This window comes from Vanessa cardui, chromosome W (genome assembly GCF_905220365.1).
Source record: "Vanessa cardui chromosome W, ilVanCard2.1, whole genome shotgun sequence".
Taxonomy (NCBI): Eukaryota; Metazoa; Arthropoda; class Insecta; order Lepidoptera; family Nymphalidae; genus Vanessa; species Vanessa cardui.
This window is the reverse complement of record NC_061153.1, coordinates 13,627,863-13,645,589: the sequence shown is the minus strand read 5'-3', so window position 1 is coordinate 13,645,589 and position 17,727 is coordinate 13,627,863. Positions and strand designations below refer to the sequence as shown.

General features: G+C 45.3%; 1 protein-coding gene and 1 long non-coding RNA gene across 2 annotated transcripts; one reads left to right on the top strand and one right to left on the bottom strand.

Annotated features, from left to right (window-relative positions):
* Positions 1–8,343: 8,343 nt before the first annotated feature.
* On the top strand, positions 8,344–10,346 carry LOC124542679. Its single transcript, XM_047120604.1, has one exon. The coding sequence runs from the start codon at positions 8,617–8,619 to the stop codon at positions 9,502–9,504; it is 888 nt and encodes a 295-aa protein (XP_046976560.1). The 5' UTR covers positions 8,344–8,616; the 3' UTR covers positions 9,505–10,346.
* A 1,730-nt stretch (positions 10,347–12,076) lies between these two features.
* Positions 12,077–12,883, bottom strand: LOC124542702. Its single transcript, XR_006967352.1, has 2 exons — positions 12,383–12,883; positions 12,077–12,306 (listed from the first exon to the last, which is right to left on the bottom strand). It is a non-coding gene; the product is annotated as an uncharacterized LOC124542702 (long non-coding RNA).
* Positions 12,884–17,727: the final 4,844 nt, after the last annotated feature.

The following is a 17,727-nucleotide window of genomic DNA, read 5'->3' as shown; positions in this document are numbered from 1 at the left end:
TAGCCGCTTCTTGGGCAGCTAGTGTTGGTGGCCGCTTCTTCTTTTTGCCGAGTTTGGCTGGCTCTACCACCACGCCAGCGGTCTCGGGCGTCCTCGCCGGGTTTGCAGCCGCAGCTGTCGCCTGCGCTGCCTTCCGGTCGGCGGCCAGCGGTGGCCGCAGCCGGGGCTCCGGAAGAAGGCGGCGCTCGATTCCTTCCATCCGGGCGTTCAGCATAGTTGCGAACTGTTCCCGGTTGGACCGTAGCGCCTCCTCCAACATCTTTTGGATGTGGCCTTCATCCGTTGGTGGTTGCTGGCGCATCTGAGCCACCTCCCGCCTCAGCTCAGCCAGCTGGCCTGAGAGTTGCGCGTTAGCCACCTCTAAGCGCGCAACCTCCTCCGTCATCGACATGGCCCTAAGGTCTGCTACCGCACCTTTGATGGTGTCGGCAGCTGCCTTCAGGGCTCGCACAAAGTGCCCTTGAGGTTGCCCGATTTGTCGGCAACCTGCACGACCACCCCGATCGCCTCCTGAACGGCTGCATCGAGAGCGGCGGACGTCTTCGGCACGTCCTCAGCACTTACGGGTTGCCGGTTCCTCGATCGGGCAACCCTTTCGTCTAAAGCCTTTCTGGCCGCCTCGCTGTAAGCGGCCAGCGAATCCTCCGCCTGGAAACGATTTCCGTTCCCCCGTCCCCTTTTGTTAGCAGGTTTTAGCCACCTACTAACCGAATGTCCAGTGTCATTGCTGCCCTGCCGCTGACTCCCGTCGGTGTCCGAGCCAGAGCAGCTGTCTCCCATGTGAGACCTCTTCTCGCCCTTTCGTCGCCGCTGCTGAAATATGCTGCAGACCGATGAATCCGACTCGGAGAGCCGTTCCAACCGGACCACAGGTTCTTTCAGCAGGCAAGGGTCTATATTTCCCGTGCTCACCGTCAGGGCGCCCGCATCCACCTCCATATCTCCTAAATTAGTAATATTTACATTTTTTCCTACTAAACTACTTAAACCTACGCCTTCTCTCTCCGTTTCAGTGTCCGTTATGCTCGCTGTTTGGTCGTTAGAAAAAATCCGTAGTGCGACTGTGTCCCCTCCAGATTCGTTGGGACGGTCCGATCCGTGAAGCGGATCGGAGAGGGAGTGACACCCTCCTGGAGAATATATTTCCTTAGTTGCACTCATAATGAAAAATTTTTGCCGGGGCTGCCGGCGAGACGCAGTCATGACCGGAATACCCTCCGGCCATGCATCCCATCGCGCTGCGTCGCCACTTAGGATTCGGGTAGTAAAATAAAATATACAATATTTACACCTTAAAATTAAAACACTAAATATTATATGTATAACTTACGACTACTTAAATATATTAACAAAACATATGTACACTCCTTCATTGCCGCCGGGCCGCACACACAGTCCACTCTGAAGACAGAGAAGGACCAGGGCGACCCGTGGCGTGCCCTCCGCGTCAGTCTTAGCCGTTGCCGACGACAAAAGATCGTCGACACCGTTGCCCAGGGTGCGCCACGAGGAGGCGACTGACATGCACCCCAGGGGTCCCCCAACCTAACCTAACCTAACCTAACCTATTTTATATGTATTGTAAACGACTTTTTAATTTTGTCATGATTATTTATATTTTTTATGTCACTGTAATTAATGATGTTTTCAAGACTTTATTTCAATTTATATTATTTAAAATATTTGAGAGATTTAGTTTGTTCAATGATAGCAACAGTGATGTGGCCTTGTTCTGTATAATAAGAAATATTATAGATAAGATATATACGGTTTAAAATCACTTTATTTCTCAAGATTACAATCACTTCGAGGAGAAATAAATAAACTTAACAAATTAGTTATTAGTTAGTTAGCTATAGTGGTAGTGCCACGCTGTATACCTTCGGGTTACAGCCGAATGGGCCGGCACGCCCGGGGAAGTACCACTCTCTCACTTAAAATCGGCGTAAAGTGGTAGTTATGCTACCGTGCTACGTTTCGTCCGGTAAGTGAGGGTTCCGGAGGCCCAATCCCCCTCCCCCCCAAAACTTGATGGTTGTGCAGAATTTGGTTAAATTACCCCAGGAGGGTACCATCAGCGACAGCGGTGGAGAATCCCTCTCTGGGCATCCATGCTCAGGACATACACCACCTGAGCAGGGATGCCCAGGCTGCCCTCCGAATTCTGGGGGGGGCAAATTTGCGCTCGCCACTGTTCGGGGCAAGCGGAGCAGGCATCATAAGGCAACCCCTACCACCCTCGCTGTGGACTTCTGCAACATAAGGGGACTCAACTCCAACCTCAACGCCGTTCACTACCATCTGGAAACGGCGAAGCCGGCCTTGCTCTTTCTAACCGAGACCTCTGGGTCTCGGTTAGAAATTATCTTCTCCTGCCGATACGACTTTTCTCTCGTACCCTGGGTACAAATTGGAACATTCCTTTATACCACGAGCTGGGGTATGCGTTTACGTCAGAGATTATATCTGTTCTCGACGCCTCGGCAGCCTTGAAGGACAGGACCTATCGATTATCTGGCTGCGTGTAGACTGCGATGACCATCCGCGAATCTATGCGTGCCTTTATAGGTCCCATAGCGGTAATGCCGAAACCGACCGACTGGTTGAGCACGTCCAAATGGTTACAGATTCCGTGCTTCAGCAGATTCCATCCGCAGAGATCATTATTTTGGGTGACTTTAATGCTCACCACGCAGAATGGCTCGGCTCACGCACCACCGATCATGCGGGTAGATCTGTTCTGGACTTCGCTCTAGCATATGATCTGACACAACTGGTCAACTCGCCAACGCGAATACCAGATGTGGAGGATCATACACCTTCCCTGTTGGACCTTCTGCTGACTTCACATCCGGATGGCTATCAGGTTATCGTCGATCCCCCTCTGGGCTCGTCTGACCACTGTCTCGTCCAGAGTACAGTGCCGGTTGTGCGGTACTCACGGCCTCGCTTTGTTGGGTGCCGCCGAGTATTGCACTACAAGTCAGCAGATTGGGATGGGATGCGGTCTTTTTTTGCATCTTACCCAAGGGGGCAGATTTGTTTCTCGCCGGATGATCCGAACGCTGCTGCTGACTCTGTTGCCGATGTGGTGCTTCAGGGTATGGAACTATATCTATAATATTTCTTATTATACAGAACAAGGCCACATCACTGTTGCTATCATTGAACAAACTAAATCTCTCATAACTTAGAATTATTGTGAAATGATAAAATTGAAATAAAGTCTTGAAAACATCATTAATTACAGTGACATAAAAAATATAAATAATCATAACAAAATTAAAAAGTCGTTTACAATACATATAAAATAAGACTTCCATAAAAAAAACACATAACAATGGAATATACAAACTTAATTTTTGCCAAAAATTTTGCAGATATCGTTTTCTGAACGTACCCGTTGAACTGCTGCATCCGTCTCGTGCCGCATGAATATTCTCCCATCGCGACTCCATATGTAACGCCAACCATGACGTTTTCCCTCCTCTGGCCTTATAAAAGAGAAGGCGGTTTGCTCGTGTCAGATGTTCGTTTATATAAATTCGAGAGAGGTTGCCGTCAATGATGCCAGACGTATGAATTCCGCGTCGCACCCGCGCCGACTTTATTAAATCGTCGCGCAAAGACCGCCGCGCCAATCGCACCACGACAAGTCGCGGTTGCCGATCTTCGTTTGGCGACAACTGGTGGCGAAGTCCGACACGCTCGGCACTGACTATGTCGCGAGGGTCGAGTGTCATGCCCAGTTTCCTGGAGATGGCTTGAGTCAGGTGCACCACATTTTCACCCTTCTGTTCAGGTACTCCTGATATTTGTACGTCATTCAGCAATGTACCCTGTTCTCTATCGTTAATCTCTGCTTTCAATGACGCAATTGTTTCTCTAATTTGTGAATTTTTACCCTCTTCATTAATTTTGAGATATTTATCCTCCAAGGACGTTATTCGGTCTTCAACCGTGTCCGCCCTTTTATTATATTCGGCCATATTTTCATTAAGCCTTCCTAACTCCAGCCTAAAGGAAGTCATCTCCCGCGTAACTGTGATGAGCTCTATTCTTAGCAGCCTGATTTCCTCGGCCAATGATTCTGCAGAGCTTTTATCTACCGTATTGGCGTCTATAAATAGCTCTTCAGTAGGCGATTCGGCAGAAGGCTTGTTTTTAATATCGAGCCTACGACAGTGACGACACATCCAGCGCGCAGGGAGGCGAGAGTCGGGGCTTATATTGACACACGAACGATGGAATACCGAACTGCATTTATTGCATTTAGCGCCATCTGTTGTTGAGAGGAACTTACCGCATTGATTGCATTTGTTAGCCAAGATTTAAAAATAACGTAGTACTAAGAATATCCGATAGATGGCACACTGAGATGAGTAACTATTGTTAATTAATGAAGTAGTATTAATTTAATTAATACTACTATATTACTGTATTAATTTAATAGGATGCACTTGAAGTGTACGACTGATGTGATTATATACGAATAATGCACGAATCACAAGATGTATGAGTTGTTTTTTGTATTTGGTTGTTTTAATTCTTTTTGTGGGGGTACCTGCGCATTCACTATTTGAAACAGCTGATTTTTGTATCTGATAAGAGTCACAAGCTACACACTTATATACCAGTCTTATAATAATTCACTCACTTTGTTAACTTACGTAAGTGTTTAAATAAACTTTTTACAAACAATATCCGACTTTTTTTATATTATGTGTTCCATTTGACGTCTAAAGTCCATTATGAGAGAGTACATTGTACTTGTTCCGCCGCTAGCCGCCAGATGTCTCCGTTTTCCCTCCAAAAATGACTGCTCAGTGGCGCCCTCAACTTTCTTAGCGATGTTTCGTCCCCAAGCCGCCATATTTTTTCGTCATTGTTGCGTTGTTCTTCGAACCGCGTGCTAAAGCTGCTTATCGAAATTTGTCTATAAAATTATTTTGAACTTTTGAGAAGTGAAGTAAAAAGTTCTGTTTTCGTTTTACCTATTTCGTGGTCGTGATTATTATGGAAACTAAAGACCAAGAAAACGTGACTACAAATTCGCGAAAGCGTCGTCTTAGCTCGATTTCGGATTCTCGCGCCGGTATCGTTAACGATACAATGTCGGAAGGTGCTCTAGGCACAACGCGTTTGACTGTTCGTTCTAGACGTTTATCGAGCCCTAGTGACAGTGATAGTGACGAAAGTGTTGTGAGTAAGGAGTCACAGCCTACACCGAAGCGCGTGCGCCGCTCACGCCGCACGCGCCGCTCGCGCTGCTCGCGCGGCTCCCGCAGCTGCGTTTTGGGCTCTACGGTGAAAGACGACGAATTGCATCAAAGGTTTGAGGCCCTCTCGCAACATCTGGTGAGTTACATCCAAAATATTATGCAACCGGGTGCTGCGCAAACACCTAGGGCAGTAATACCCTCACAACCTGCATTAGAGGAAAGATCGACACCTTTTCTCGTTAAACCTATTCCTGACAGTCGCGACGGTGACCTACCCGCAAATATTAATAAGTTAGTGGTAGGTGATATAGCGAAGTTGGATCTTACTATCAAAGAACCCACAATTGCAAGAGCCAATAACGAACGCGTTGCTAAAATGATGTCGGTACAACGTTTGGATTCTGAAGACTGGAACTCTGTGCGCTATACCGAAACTCAAAAGAAGTACGTCGCGTTCCCGGGCTTCATGGAACTAAAAGTGAACGAGGAATTGCGAAAGTTTGATGATCCTAAGGCTCTATTGCGATGGTTTCAAATAGAGCGGAGTTTTGTAGCGTTGTCCAATGCTGTTATGGCTCAAAATGAGTCCGTAAATCAAGCTTTACAATCTCTCATTGATTAGTCGGCGGTAAACCAATCTCAGCTCTCTCCGTCATCCATTTATGAGAAACTGAAAGAACTTTTCGGAACCGATTCGCCCTATAAAAGCGTAACACACGATATTTTTCAAATAATTTGCGGAAAACGTGCAGAGGTGTTGGATCTTCGTCGTCGTGCTATTGTCAAGGCTATTAAAGGTACGTACGTTCGAGAAGACATAGAGAAAATACCTCCCTCGGCCGAATATATGTTCAACCCTCAGGCTTTATCTGCGTATGTGCAAAAAATAGGGGGGGTGGACAAACTACACAAACAATATGCCGCATCAAAAACTTCTACGTTTTCTCGGCCTGTGTCCCCTAGCCCGTCAACGTCTAAAGACAATTTGAATTTTCGTATTCGCCCTGCAAAGCCGGGAACCAATACAACCTTTAAAAAAGAAAGAAAAGACTTCAGTGCTCATCGCAACCAAATCAATTCTAGCTCAAGCCAAAAGGGAGGACATAAAAGCCACAAGCAAAGTAAACAAAACTTTAAAAGTAAATGACTCGAGTGGTTTTACGGGGGGGTGTCTAAGGCTCTTTCAAAAGAAGTGGGCCGCCTTGAATCCTCCACAGGCTATATTAAAAATGGTATCTGGTGCCCGCATTCCTTTCAACCAAGCGCCACCATTAATTCTTCCAACAAAAGAAGTTTTGAAGGAATACCAGACTCCAAAATCGCCGTTAATGTCAATCGAGTTACAGAAGATGATTCAAACTCCTGTTCTAGAGCCTGCACCCGCTACCCCAAGTTTCATTTCCCCGTTGTTCATCATAACAAAGAGCAATGGAAAAAATCGAGTAATTTTCAATCTGAAAGCCCTAAATCGATACCTGACACCAGACCATCATCAGACCCCCAACTTCCTTCAATCAGGAGACTGGATAGCCAAGCTAGATCTCAGCCAAGCCTATTACCACTTGCCTATCAAAGTACAGCACAGGCGCTACCTACGCATCAGCTACGAAGGCAAATTGTGGCAGATGACCTGCCTCCCGTTCGGCTTAGCGGCGGCACCAAAAATGTTCGCATCCCTGACGAACTGGACTGCAGAAATGCTTCGAAAGCAAGGACTCCGTCTAATTGTCTACCTGGACGACTACCTCCTAGCTCATCAGTCCAGAGAACAGCTGGAAGCCCAAGTAAAAATTGCTATCAAATTCCTAACCAGTCTCGGATGGTTTGTCAACTTTTTTTTTTTTTTTTTTTTTTTTTTTTTTATGGCATAGGAGGCAAACGAGCAGGAGGCTCACCTGATGGTAAGTGACTACCACCGCCCATGGACACCTGCAACACCAGGGGACTTGCAGGTGCGTTGCCGGCCTTTCAAAAAGGAGTAGGCTCTTTTCTTAAAGGTTCCCATGTCGTATCGGTTCGGAAAAACCGCCGGCGAAAGCTGGTTCCACAAAGTGGTTGTGCGAGGCAGAAAATGTCTGAGAAATCGCGCTGTTGTGGATTTTCGGACATCAAGGTGGTGCGGGTGAAACTTAGAATTTTGGCGAGATGTCCGAAGGTGAAATTCAGCAGCCGGGATTAATCCGAACAATTCCTCGGAACATTCCCCGTGAAAAATTCGGTAGAAGATGCAGAGTGATCCGACATCTCTACGCAAAGCCAAAGGATCAAGGAGATCGGAAAGAGCTTGATCGTCGATAACTCGAGCCGCTCTACGTTGGATGCGGTCAAATGGAAGGAGCTGGTACTGGGGAGCACCCGCCCAGAGGTGAGAGCAGTACTCCATGTGAGGCCGAATTTGCGCCTTGTAAAGTTTAAGGCGATGGGCCGACGTGAAATACTGTCTCGCCTTGCTGAGCACGCCCAGCTTTTTTGAAGCCAATTTGGCTTTGCCTTCCAATTGACCGCGGAACTGAACGAGGCTCGAAATATCAACGCCAAGTATTCCGATACTACCTGTAGCGGCTATCGGAATGTTCTCAAATCGTGGAGATACGACAAATGGTGTTTTTTTAGCGGTTAACGCGCAAACTTGCGTCTTTTTGGGGTTGAAATGGATTAGATTTAGCCGGCCCCAATTCGAGACTTCGTTTAATGAAGACTCGATTTCACACACAAGTTTGTTCCGGTTCTCTTCGACGTTTTCCCGAGAAATATTAGCGCGGCCGGTGTATAAGGTGTCAACGGTACTGTCGTCTGCATAGCAATGAATGTTCCCGATTTGCAACAAATCATTGATATGCAGAAGAAACAGAGTGGGTGATAGAACGCAGCCTTGTGGAACACCAGCATTGACGAATTTTAAGTCAGAGCATGCACCGTCGACAACGACCTTGATGCTCCGATCTGCCAAAAAGCTGGTAATCCAATTGCATAATTTCCCGGGAAGCCCATAGGAAGGAAGCTTCGAAAGAAGCGCTTTGTGCCATACACGATCGAAGGCATTCGCTATGTCCAAGCTGGCTGCTAATGCCTCCCCCTTGCTCTCAACTGCTTCAGCCCACCTGTGAGTAAGGTAAACTTGGAAAAATCCATCCTCACTCCGACGAGGTCAATAGAATTTCTGGGTATAAATTGGGACACACAAATCAACACCAAGTCCCTTCCCCAAGAAAAGGTCTCAAAAGTGGGTCAGTAAATTCAAGCTCGGCTTGCAACTGGCAATGGGACCCTCAAGCAGGCTCAACGCCTCTTAGGGTATCTCAACTTTGCAACCTTCATCACCCACCGGGGAAGGTTGCATTGCCGAACTCTGCAACGCCATAGCAACAAGCTTCGTCTGAACCCTCGAGCCCCAATGAAGTTCTCGAAGGAAGTCTATCAAGATTTGGAATGGTGGTTGGACAACATACATCAAGTGACTCCAATCCATCACGAGATGATGACAACGAATTACATCGTTACGGACGCATCCGATATACAATGGGGAGCTCTAGTCAACAGCAAGAGATTACAGGGTGCTTGGACTCAGCAACAGCAAAGTTGGCATTGCAACATGAAAGAAATGTATGCAGTTATCGCTGCAATATCAGCCGAAACAAAGGATTTGAAAGACTCGACTGTGATCCTGCAGAGCGACAACCGGACTGTGATAGCCTTCATAAGAAACGAAGGCGGAACCAGGTCAGGGCCTCTCTTAGAGCTGACCAAAGTTCTGCTGATGTTAGTGGACAGCCTCAACATTATACTCCTCCCACACCACCTCCCGGGAGTTTACAATACGGAAGCCGACCACCTCTCGCGCAAGCGCGTCGCTCCCGAGTGGCATCTATTGCCCGAGGCTACAGAAAAGATTTTCGGCGTTTGGGGAACACCCGTAATCGACCTATTTGCGTCAAATCTCGCACATGTTGTTCCAACATATGTCTCATTAGACTTGGCAGACTCGAACGCTTGCTTTCACGAGGCTTTCAGCAGGCACTGGCATTACGATCTGGCCTGCCCACCCAGCCTCCTGCCTCGAGTGCTCCATCATCTCAACTCAGCATCAGGCAGATTTATAATAATAACGCCCAAGTGGAAGAAACCATTTTGGCGCCCAGACCTCAAAAACAGATCACTGACTCGACCGAGGAAGATTCAGGACTTGGAAACAAATCTCATAGACACATCCACGGGGCGTCCACCGGCTCAAGTGGACAGACTGAACCTGGAAGCTTGGCTCATTTTGGGTGGGATTCGTTGACCCACAACTGGTCTGTGGAAGAGAGACAGCTTTTGTCATCCTGCTGGCGCGGCTCCACACTTAAAACTTACATCCCGATATGGACGAAGTGGTCGCGCTGGTGTAAAAGCAGTGGCATCGATCTGCGTATGCCCACGCCAGCCGAGGTCGCACGCTACTTAGCCCACCTACACATAAAAGATAATTTAGCTTATCGTACCATATTAGTGCATAAGAGCGCAATATCAACAATCTGTGAGACTATCTCCACCGCGAAGATTTCTTCCAGCCACATAGTCAAGCACGTGCTAAAAGCTATCTCCATAGCAAAACCTCCTGCGCCCAAGATCCCTATTTGGGATGCAAGAATAGTCATCAGGCATCTAAAACTCGTTAACCCAGATCCTACTAGCCTTTACGAGGTTTCGAAACACACCGCCACGCTTTTGTTGTTAGCATCGGGGCGTAGTGTGCACGATCTGACCCTTTTACATTGTGATGCAAATCATTTCGTGGACAATTCAGACTCAATCACTCTAACACCTTCGTTTGGGTCGAAAACAGATTCCAGATCACACTGTCAATCAGACTGGATACTCTCAGCTGCACCTGAAAGAAATATTGATCCGGTATTTTGGGTAAGAACTCTAAAAGAAATATCAGGAAGCTCGAGAGGGTCTATATCAAATCTTTTTATTACTACTAGAGGCGTCGTGAAGCCAGCCACACCGACTATAATTGGTGGCTGGGTAAAGAAAGTTTTATCTGAAGCTGGCATCCAAGCTTCACCAGGTAGCTTCAGATCGGCGGTTTCATCCTTGAACTGGCTGGAAAAGTATAATATTAATGATATTCTAAATAAAGCTAATTGGCAACACGAAAGTACATTTAGAAAATTCTATTGTAAACCAATTCAATCCGCCATGATTGTAGATTCAGAAAAATCCTTATCCCGATTTTTCTCTTCTAATTAATCACTTACTAATTCACTGATTATTATTAACTTAATTCTTTAATTTTGTTCAATTGAGTGTAAATTTAATTTTTCTTTGTAATCATACATTATATTTTTAATATAAGCAACCATTATCACATTGTTGCGGTGTTTATTTTTTAATAAAATTTCATCCACAAGCCACCAGGAGATAACAAACAAGTCTCTCATAATGGACTTCAGACGTCCCAGGAAACATAATAAAAATTTTATTTTTTAGGTAAAATTTGTATATTATTAATTGAAAATATACAAAGAGACTATTGTCACCGCTAAACGTCAACGTCAAAAAAAAACAGCAGCCGCTTGTGCCGGTTGGGTGGCACGGGGCGCTGCGGCTTTAGCCGCATATGTCGGCGCCGGTGCGCTGCGCTGGTCTGCAGCTAGGGGGGGGACGTAAAATCCTCCCCTCGAGCACCGAGAAGCGGGCGTTGAATCTCGCTATCTCCTTACGGATCAGGCGAGCCAACTCCGTCTCCTGCGACGACTGCTGCTGTTGTGTCTGCGGTTGCGGCGTGGCGTCAGGCGTGGCGCTCAGAAAGCCCACCTCCCGCCTCCGTCTGAACCGTGACGGACTCCCCCCGAGTCCGCCACTGGAGGCTAGGCGGCGGCAGCGGATGTAAAGGTCCACTGCCGACTACGGTCCGATCCGTGAGGCAGATCGGAGAGGGACTGAAACCCCCCTGGAGATAAATTTTTATTGAGAGAAAGACCGGGAGCGACCCGTGGCATGCCCTCCGCGTCAGTCTTAGCCGTGGCCGGCGAGCAAGCTCAACCCGGCGCCAAGAATGCTGACGCCCTGGTGGCGGCCTGCCAGCGGCTGTCGCAATAGGGGCGACACTTCGCGAAAGGCACGCCAGGGTGTTACGGCGCACCTTCCGGCACTTCGCACAGGTATTTGGCGAAGCAGCCGTGACCGGTTATGAGCTGCGTCAGGTAGTACGTCAGTGGGCCGTGCTTACGCTCGACCCACTCTCTCAGCACGGGCCGGATCGCCGCCACGAGTTCCCCACTGGCATCCGGAACTCGCAGCCGATCCTCCCACTTCTCCATGAGGCGGCGTCTTGCCTCCTCCCTCCACTGCTGTACCTCGCGCAGTAGAGGTCCGTTCCCGCTCGCTCTTGCAGCCTTGACCCGCCAGTAGACGCTCGAGTTGATCTCGGCCTCGAGGTCCCATGGCGGGCTTCAGGACAGCAAGCCGGCCGCGGTGTATGACACCGTCCGGTACGCCCGAGCCGCCCTGAGCGCCATCGCCCGCTGCGGACGTCGCAGCTTCACAGCAGGGACCGTATCCTGCGCTGCCCTGCGGTCTGCGGCCAGCGGAGGTCGCAGCCGAGGCTCCTTTTTTTTTAGGGTAGGAGTGTAAATGACAAGTCACGTTTTTTACTCAGCTGTAATTAAAAATTAAAATAAATATTTATATGTAAAAATATGTACTTGTGACAGCCCTATTCCTCCCAGCTACTATATATTATTGCACAAAAACAATCATCTGCTCATCTACATACTCACTTCTAATAATATTCACTAAACCTAATATTTTCACCTACAATTTTTGACAACTTTAACTACAATGGACTCAATAAAAAAGACACTGGATGACTTGACCGAACACTTTAATATGAAGATGTCTGAATTTCAAAAAGAGTTGAAATCATCTATTCCCGCTACTAGTCCAACTTCAAACATCAATGCACAATTCAACGCATTCCGATCCTTTGTGCTAGCGGCATTGGAGAATCTTCAACTTCAGGTGGAGCTGTTATCCAGGCAATCCGATGACATGGAGATGCGGTCAAGAAAGAAGATCCTACTTGTGCATGGAGTTCCTGAAGCAAAAAATGAAAATATTACCGAAAATCTTGTTAAGGTATTGTCAGATCGGCTGCAGCTTCCTGAACTGACCTCTGATAGTATCCGTACTTCTCGTCGCTTAGGCCGATCTAGCCCTGAACGTCCTAGAGCCATCCTGGTTAAGTTTAAGGAAACTTCACTCCGAGATAAGGTTTGGTTTTCAAAGAAATGTTTGAAAGGCTTGTCGGAGTTCTTGACTAAGCGTCGGCATGAGGCTTTCATGACTGCTCGGCAACGCTTTGGCATTAACAAGTGTTGGACGAGAGACGGTGTTGTTGTTGTTGTGGGGTCTGACGGATCGAAGCATCGAATTTTTTCACTTGCTGACTTGAACGCGGTTCCCAGTTCCAACAATGACACGGAAGTGCCCTCCACAGCCAGTGCTATTGTTCAAGCTTCCAACGATAACAAGTTGTCTCAATTAAGAACAAGGAGGAACGTGAAAAAATGAGTTAAGTAACTTTCTTAAGACTGTTATACTCTTTGTTATTTTGATTCCATAGTTTATTTATAATTTCACTTTTTCTTATAATTTTAGTCTGTTAATCTTAGATTTTTTTTTAAATTTTTATTTTATTGTGTTTAACTTTATTTTACGATTACTTATTATTTATATGTTACCCACTTTTACAGTTTATGTTAATGTTGTCATGTCAGAATGACATGTTAAATTGTTTTATGTCAAACGTCATTCTGCCCAATGAATAACCATAGACAATTATTTTTACTTTAATTTTTTTTTTCTAGTGGGTCACATAAGAATGTTATTGTTTAATAAATGTTAGATATTTTTGTTTTTTATCTTATGAGGTATATATTGTCTTGATAAATTGTTTTCATATATTTTTGTTTTGTTTGGTTTAGTTATATAGCAATTTGTGCAATTAGTTTATTAAATTATCTTACGTCGATTTCTGAAGTCTGCTGGCGGTTTGGGTATGTGCAATTTTATTTTTATTATAGATATATATATATATATATATATATACATATATTTTATTATTTTTATTATATATATATATATATATTATTTTATTTTTTATTTTTATTATACATATTTTTATTCTGAATGTCGTCCCACAATGATAGTATAGACAGTAATTTATTTATATCTTTGTCGTCCAATAACTCGTCTATTAGCGAAGATAGTTATCACAGTACGTCCCCTGAACCTCTTAATGTCACTCTTGACACCTACTTCTTAGACCTACAGAAGCATTTTAATGACATTCACATAAATGCACAAAGTATTCCGGCCCATTATCCCGACATGCTTGCGTCTTTCGATTCCAAAAACATTCATGCCATTCTAGTATCTGAATCCTGGCTTAAACCATCGCTTCCTTCTACTTCTTTCTCCCTTCCAGGCTTTCATCTCATTCGCAATGACCGCATCAACAAAGGTGGTGGTGGCGTAGCTATTTATCTTAGGTCCCACATTCCTTTTCTATAATTAGCACGTCAAGCCAACCCCCCTCTGCGGATGCGGCAGAGCACATACTTATTGAAGTTATCTTGCCCTATACAAAAATCTTTCTTGGTATCTTTTATAGCCCATCTCTCATTAACGATTATTTTGACTCATTTGAAACTACTTTAGAAAATTTTATGCCTGTTTAAGATCATACCATAATTATGGGTGACTTTAACACCTGCTTACTGAAAAACGATGCTCGTGCTAAAAGATTTCAGTCGGTAGCAGAAGCTTGCAATATGCATATTATGCCCCTATCCGCCACCCATAATTTTCCAAATTCTACTCCGCCCCTACTTGATTTAATTTTGGTTTCTTCCTTAGATCATGTGTTTAAGTATGGTCAGTGCTCAGCTGATGCATTTTCATACCATGATCTCATCTATCTTTCTTATAAAATACGTCCTCCAAAAGCGAAGCCGAGAGTACTTCTGCAGCGTAATTTTGGTGGAATGGATATTGACAGTCTCTGTACAGATGCTGGTAAAATCGATTGGTCACTAGTAATTGATGCATCCACGATAGATGAAAAAGTAAACATTTTCAACTCGTTTTTAATACAGCTGTACGACAGGCATGCCCCTGTTAGACCTGTTAAAATTAAACATCTTCCTTCCACCATGGCTTTGTGATAATTTAAAAGCTATGATTGCCAAAAAAGGATTTTATAAAGCGCGATTGAAGTCAGATCAATCAGAGGCCAATCGCACAAAGTACAATAAATTTCGTAATCGCTGCAATACATTGTGTAGAGATGCACAACGACGTCACATTCACAAATCTGTCGAAAACGGCGACACAACCAGAACTTGGAAATTTTTAAAGTCACTTGGAGTTGGTAAAAATTCTCAAATTTCACTTTCTTCTAATATGTATATTGAAAATCTTAATAATCACTTTTCTGCTGCTAACGTAATGGATAGCGCTGATAAAAAATCTACGCTTGATACTCTTTCTTTAATGTCAACTCCAAATTATCCACCGTTTACATTAAATCAATTTACTGAATGTGATGTTAAAAAGAACATATTGTCTATCACGTCCAATGCTGTCGGCACCGATAGTATTAGCCGTAGTATGATATTACCTATCATTGACATCATTATCCCTGTTTTAACTCACATCCTAAAACATTCCGTTAATACCTGCGAATTCCCTGATGTATGGAAAATGCTCAAATTATTCCATTACCAAAAAAGGCTAACCCCAGCACTTGTTCCGACTTTCGCCCAATCTACCTTTCCTTTCAAAAGTTCTAGAGAAGCTAGTCCATCACCAGCTTAGTCTATTCCTTAATCAATTCCATATCATAAATCCCTTACAATCCGGTTTCGTCCTGGTCATAGTACGGTTACTGCGCTGGTAAAAGTTACCCACATTCGATGGGGAATGGACAATAAGCACCTAACAGTTATAACTTTACTGGACTTTAGCAATGCTTTTAACACTGTCGACTATGATATACTGTTAGGTCGGCTACGTTCTGTTAACATATCTCCGTCAGTAATTGATTGGTTTTGCAGTTACCTACGAGGGCACCGGCAACGTGTCCGTATTGATGAGACTGTCTCGTCTTGGAGTGTTGTAAAATCTGGCGTACCTCAAGGCGGCGTCTTGTCTCCGTTACTCTTTTCACTATTTATTAATTCTATAACATCTAAAATCACTTCTCTCTTTCACATGTATGCAGACGATATACAGATTTATCGCCATTCCACCCTTGAGAACCTACCTCTTGCTATTTCTGCCATAAATAATGACTTGGAAGAGATCTGCCATTGGAGTAAGTCTCATGGTCTCAAGGTGAAACCCTCTAAGTCTCAGGCCATTATTATTGGCAGCCAGAGTTTGGCTTCGAGAGTGGTTTGGTCTGATTTACCTAAAATTAAATGTAATAATGCCGTAATACCTTATAGTCCAAATGTTAAAAAACTAGGTATACATTTAGATAATACTCTATGGTGGAACTGCCATATTAAGGAACTAAGTTGGAAAACTATTGGCTTCGTTAAATCTCTACAGCGTCTGCGTTATTTCCTTCCTATTCCAACCAAAATTATGTTAGCACAATCTTTACTCCTATCTATTCTCGATTACGCTGACGCAAGCTATCTTAATTTAACCGAGGACCAACTAAACAAACTTGAGCGACTCCAAAATATTGCTATACGTTTCATATTTGGCTTGCGCAAATATGACCATGTTTCCGACTTTCGATCTAAACTCAAGTGGTTATCTATTCGCTTTCGCCGGAATCTGCATGTTCTCTCGCTTCTTTATTGCGTCTTGTTTAATGTTAATGCCCCGACTTATTTAAAGGAAAAATTTGAGCTCCTAGGACTACATAATAAAGGGTTAAGATCGGCTGAAAATCTGACATTGAGGATACCTGTGCATAACACATTTTTTTTCAAAATGTCCTTTACCGTACAGGCTATCCAACTGTGGAATGCTTTACCCATTAACATTAAGCAAGCGCAAACGCTATTGTCTTTTAAGAGGTCGGTTAAAGAGCACTATCTGGCTATGGAAACTTAGTCACTATATGGTCTTGTATAGTTTTTATGTTTTATTTGTTAATTTTATTTTGTTTCCTTTTTTTTTTATTTACTGTGACTTATTTAAAATTTTGTGTTTACATAATTAAATTTGAGACGACTTATATTATTATTATATTCATTTATATTTATATGTGTAATTGTTCATTTATTTTATTAGTATATATATTTATGTATATATGTATTATTGTATATATAAGGCACCACCTACCTTTTCGCTGCACAATTTCCCCAAATCAAAAGTTGTCTGGCAGAAATCGCTACTTAGCGATAAGACCGCCTTTTTGGACATTTTAATTTATTTTTTTTTCTTCTATCTAAAACCTCCTCGGGTTTCCACCGTACCGCGTGATGAGGATTTGTGTAAGGCCACCTCGAGGCCCAGAGCGCGGATGCAGTGGACTGCATGCGCCACTCCGGCCGTGGCGAGATAGGTCGCCTCGCGATGGGTTTTACCGCGGGCCGACACGAGGGTGTCGTCGGCGTAACACGTCACGCTGACCCCCCGTTGAGTGGCCCCGCGTCATCCAGTCGTACCCGATGTTCCATTGCAACGGACCCAAAACAGAGCCCTGTGGAACACCGCACGTCATCCTCATCCTTCCCCATCCCTCCTTTGTCGGGTAAGCGACTGCTTTTCCCGCGAAGTAGTCGGCGATGATCTGCCGAAGGTATGGGGGCACTCTATGGTACCGCAAGGCCTCCATTACCGTCTCCCAGGGCAAGGCGTTGAAAGCGTTGGAAATATCCAAAGACACAGCTATCAGTACCCAACCCATGGAGACTTCCTGCTCTGCGAGATCCCTCAAGCTCGCGATAGCGTCGAGGGTCGAGCGACCTGGGCGGAAGCCGAACTGGCGATCGCTCAGTCCCGGCTCCATGCTTGCGACAAGGCGGGCTGCAATAATGCGTTCAAAAAGCTTGCTCGCCTCGTCGAGCAGCACTATAGGGCGGTAGGCCGACGGCTGATCGGGCGGTCGTCCGTCCTTGCGGATGAGGACGAGCCTACCCTGTTTCCACCTGTCGGGGAACCTACCCTGCGAAAGACACTCGGAGAAGAGGTGCCTGACGCTCTCGCCCATCTCGCCAAGCGCTATGGCTAGAGCACGTCCTTGTGACGGAGTCGTCCAGGTCCAGGATACTGAGCTCCGCGCACTTGGTCGGACGGTGTATCTGGACCTCGTCCGGGCTGAACAGCTCGCGCAGCTTCTCCGCCAGGGCATCCGCCGCCGTCCTGAAGCGCACCGCAGTCAAGCCGACATCACTCAATTTGATGCGACTCTTTGCGTGCGCCAGGACGTTCTCGTAGGTCACGCCCTTCTCCTCGGCACCGGGTTTGAGCGTGATGGTGATCACAGACGTGC

Coding starts and splice junctions, on each gene's coding strand:
- LOC124542679 (XM_047120604.1), top strand. CDS start 8,617: ATGAAGTTCTCGAAGGAAGTCTATCAAGATTTGGAATGGTGGTTGGAC.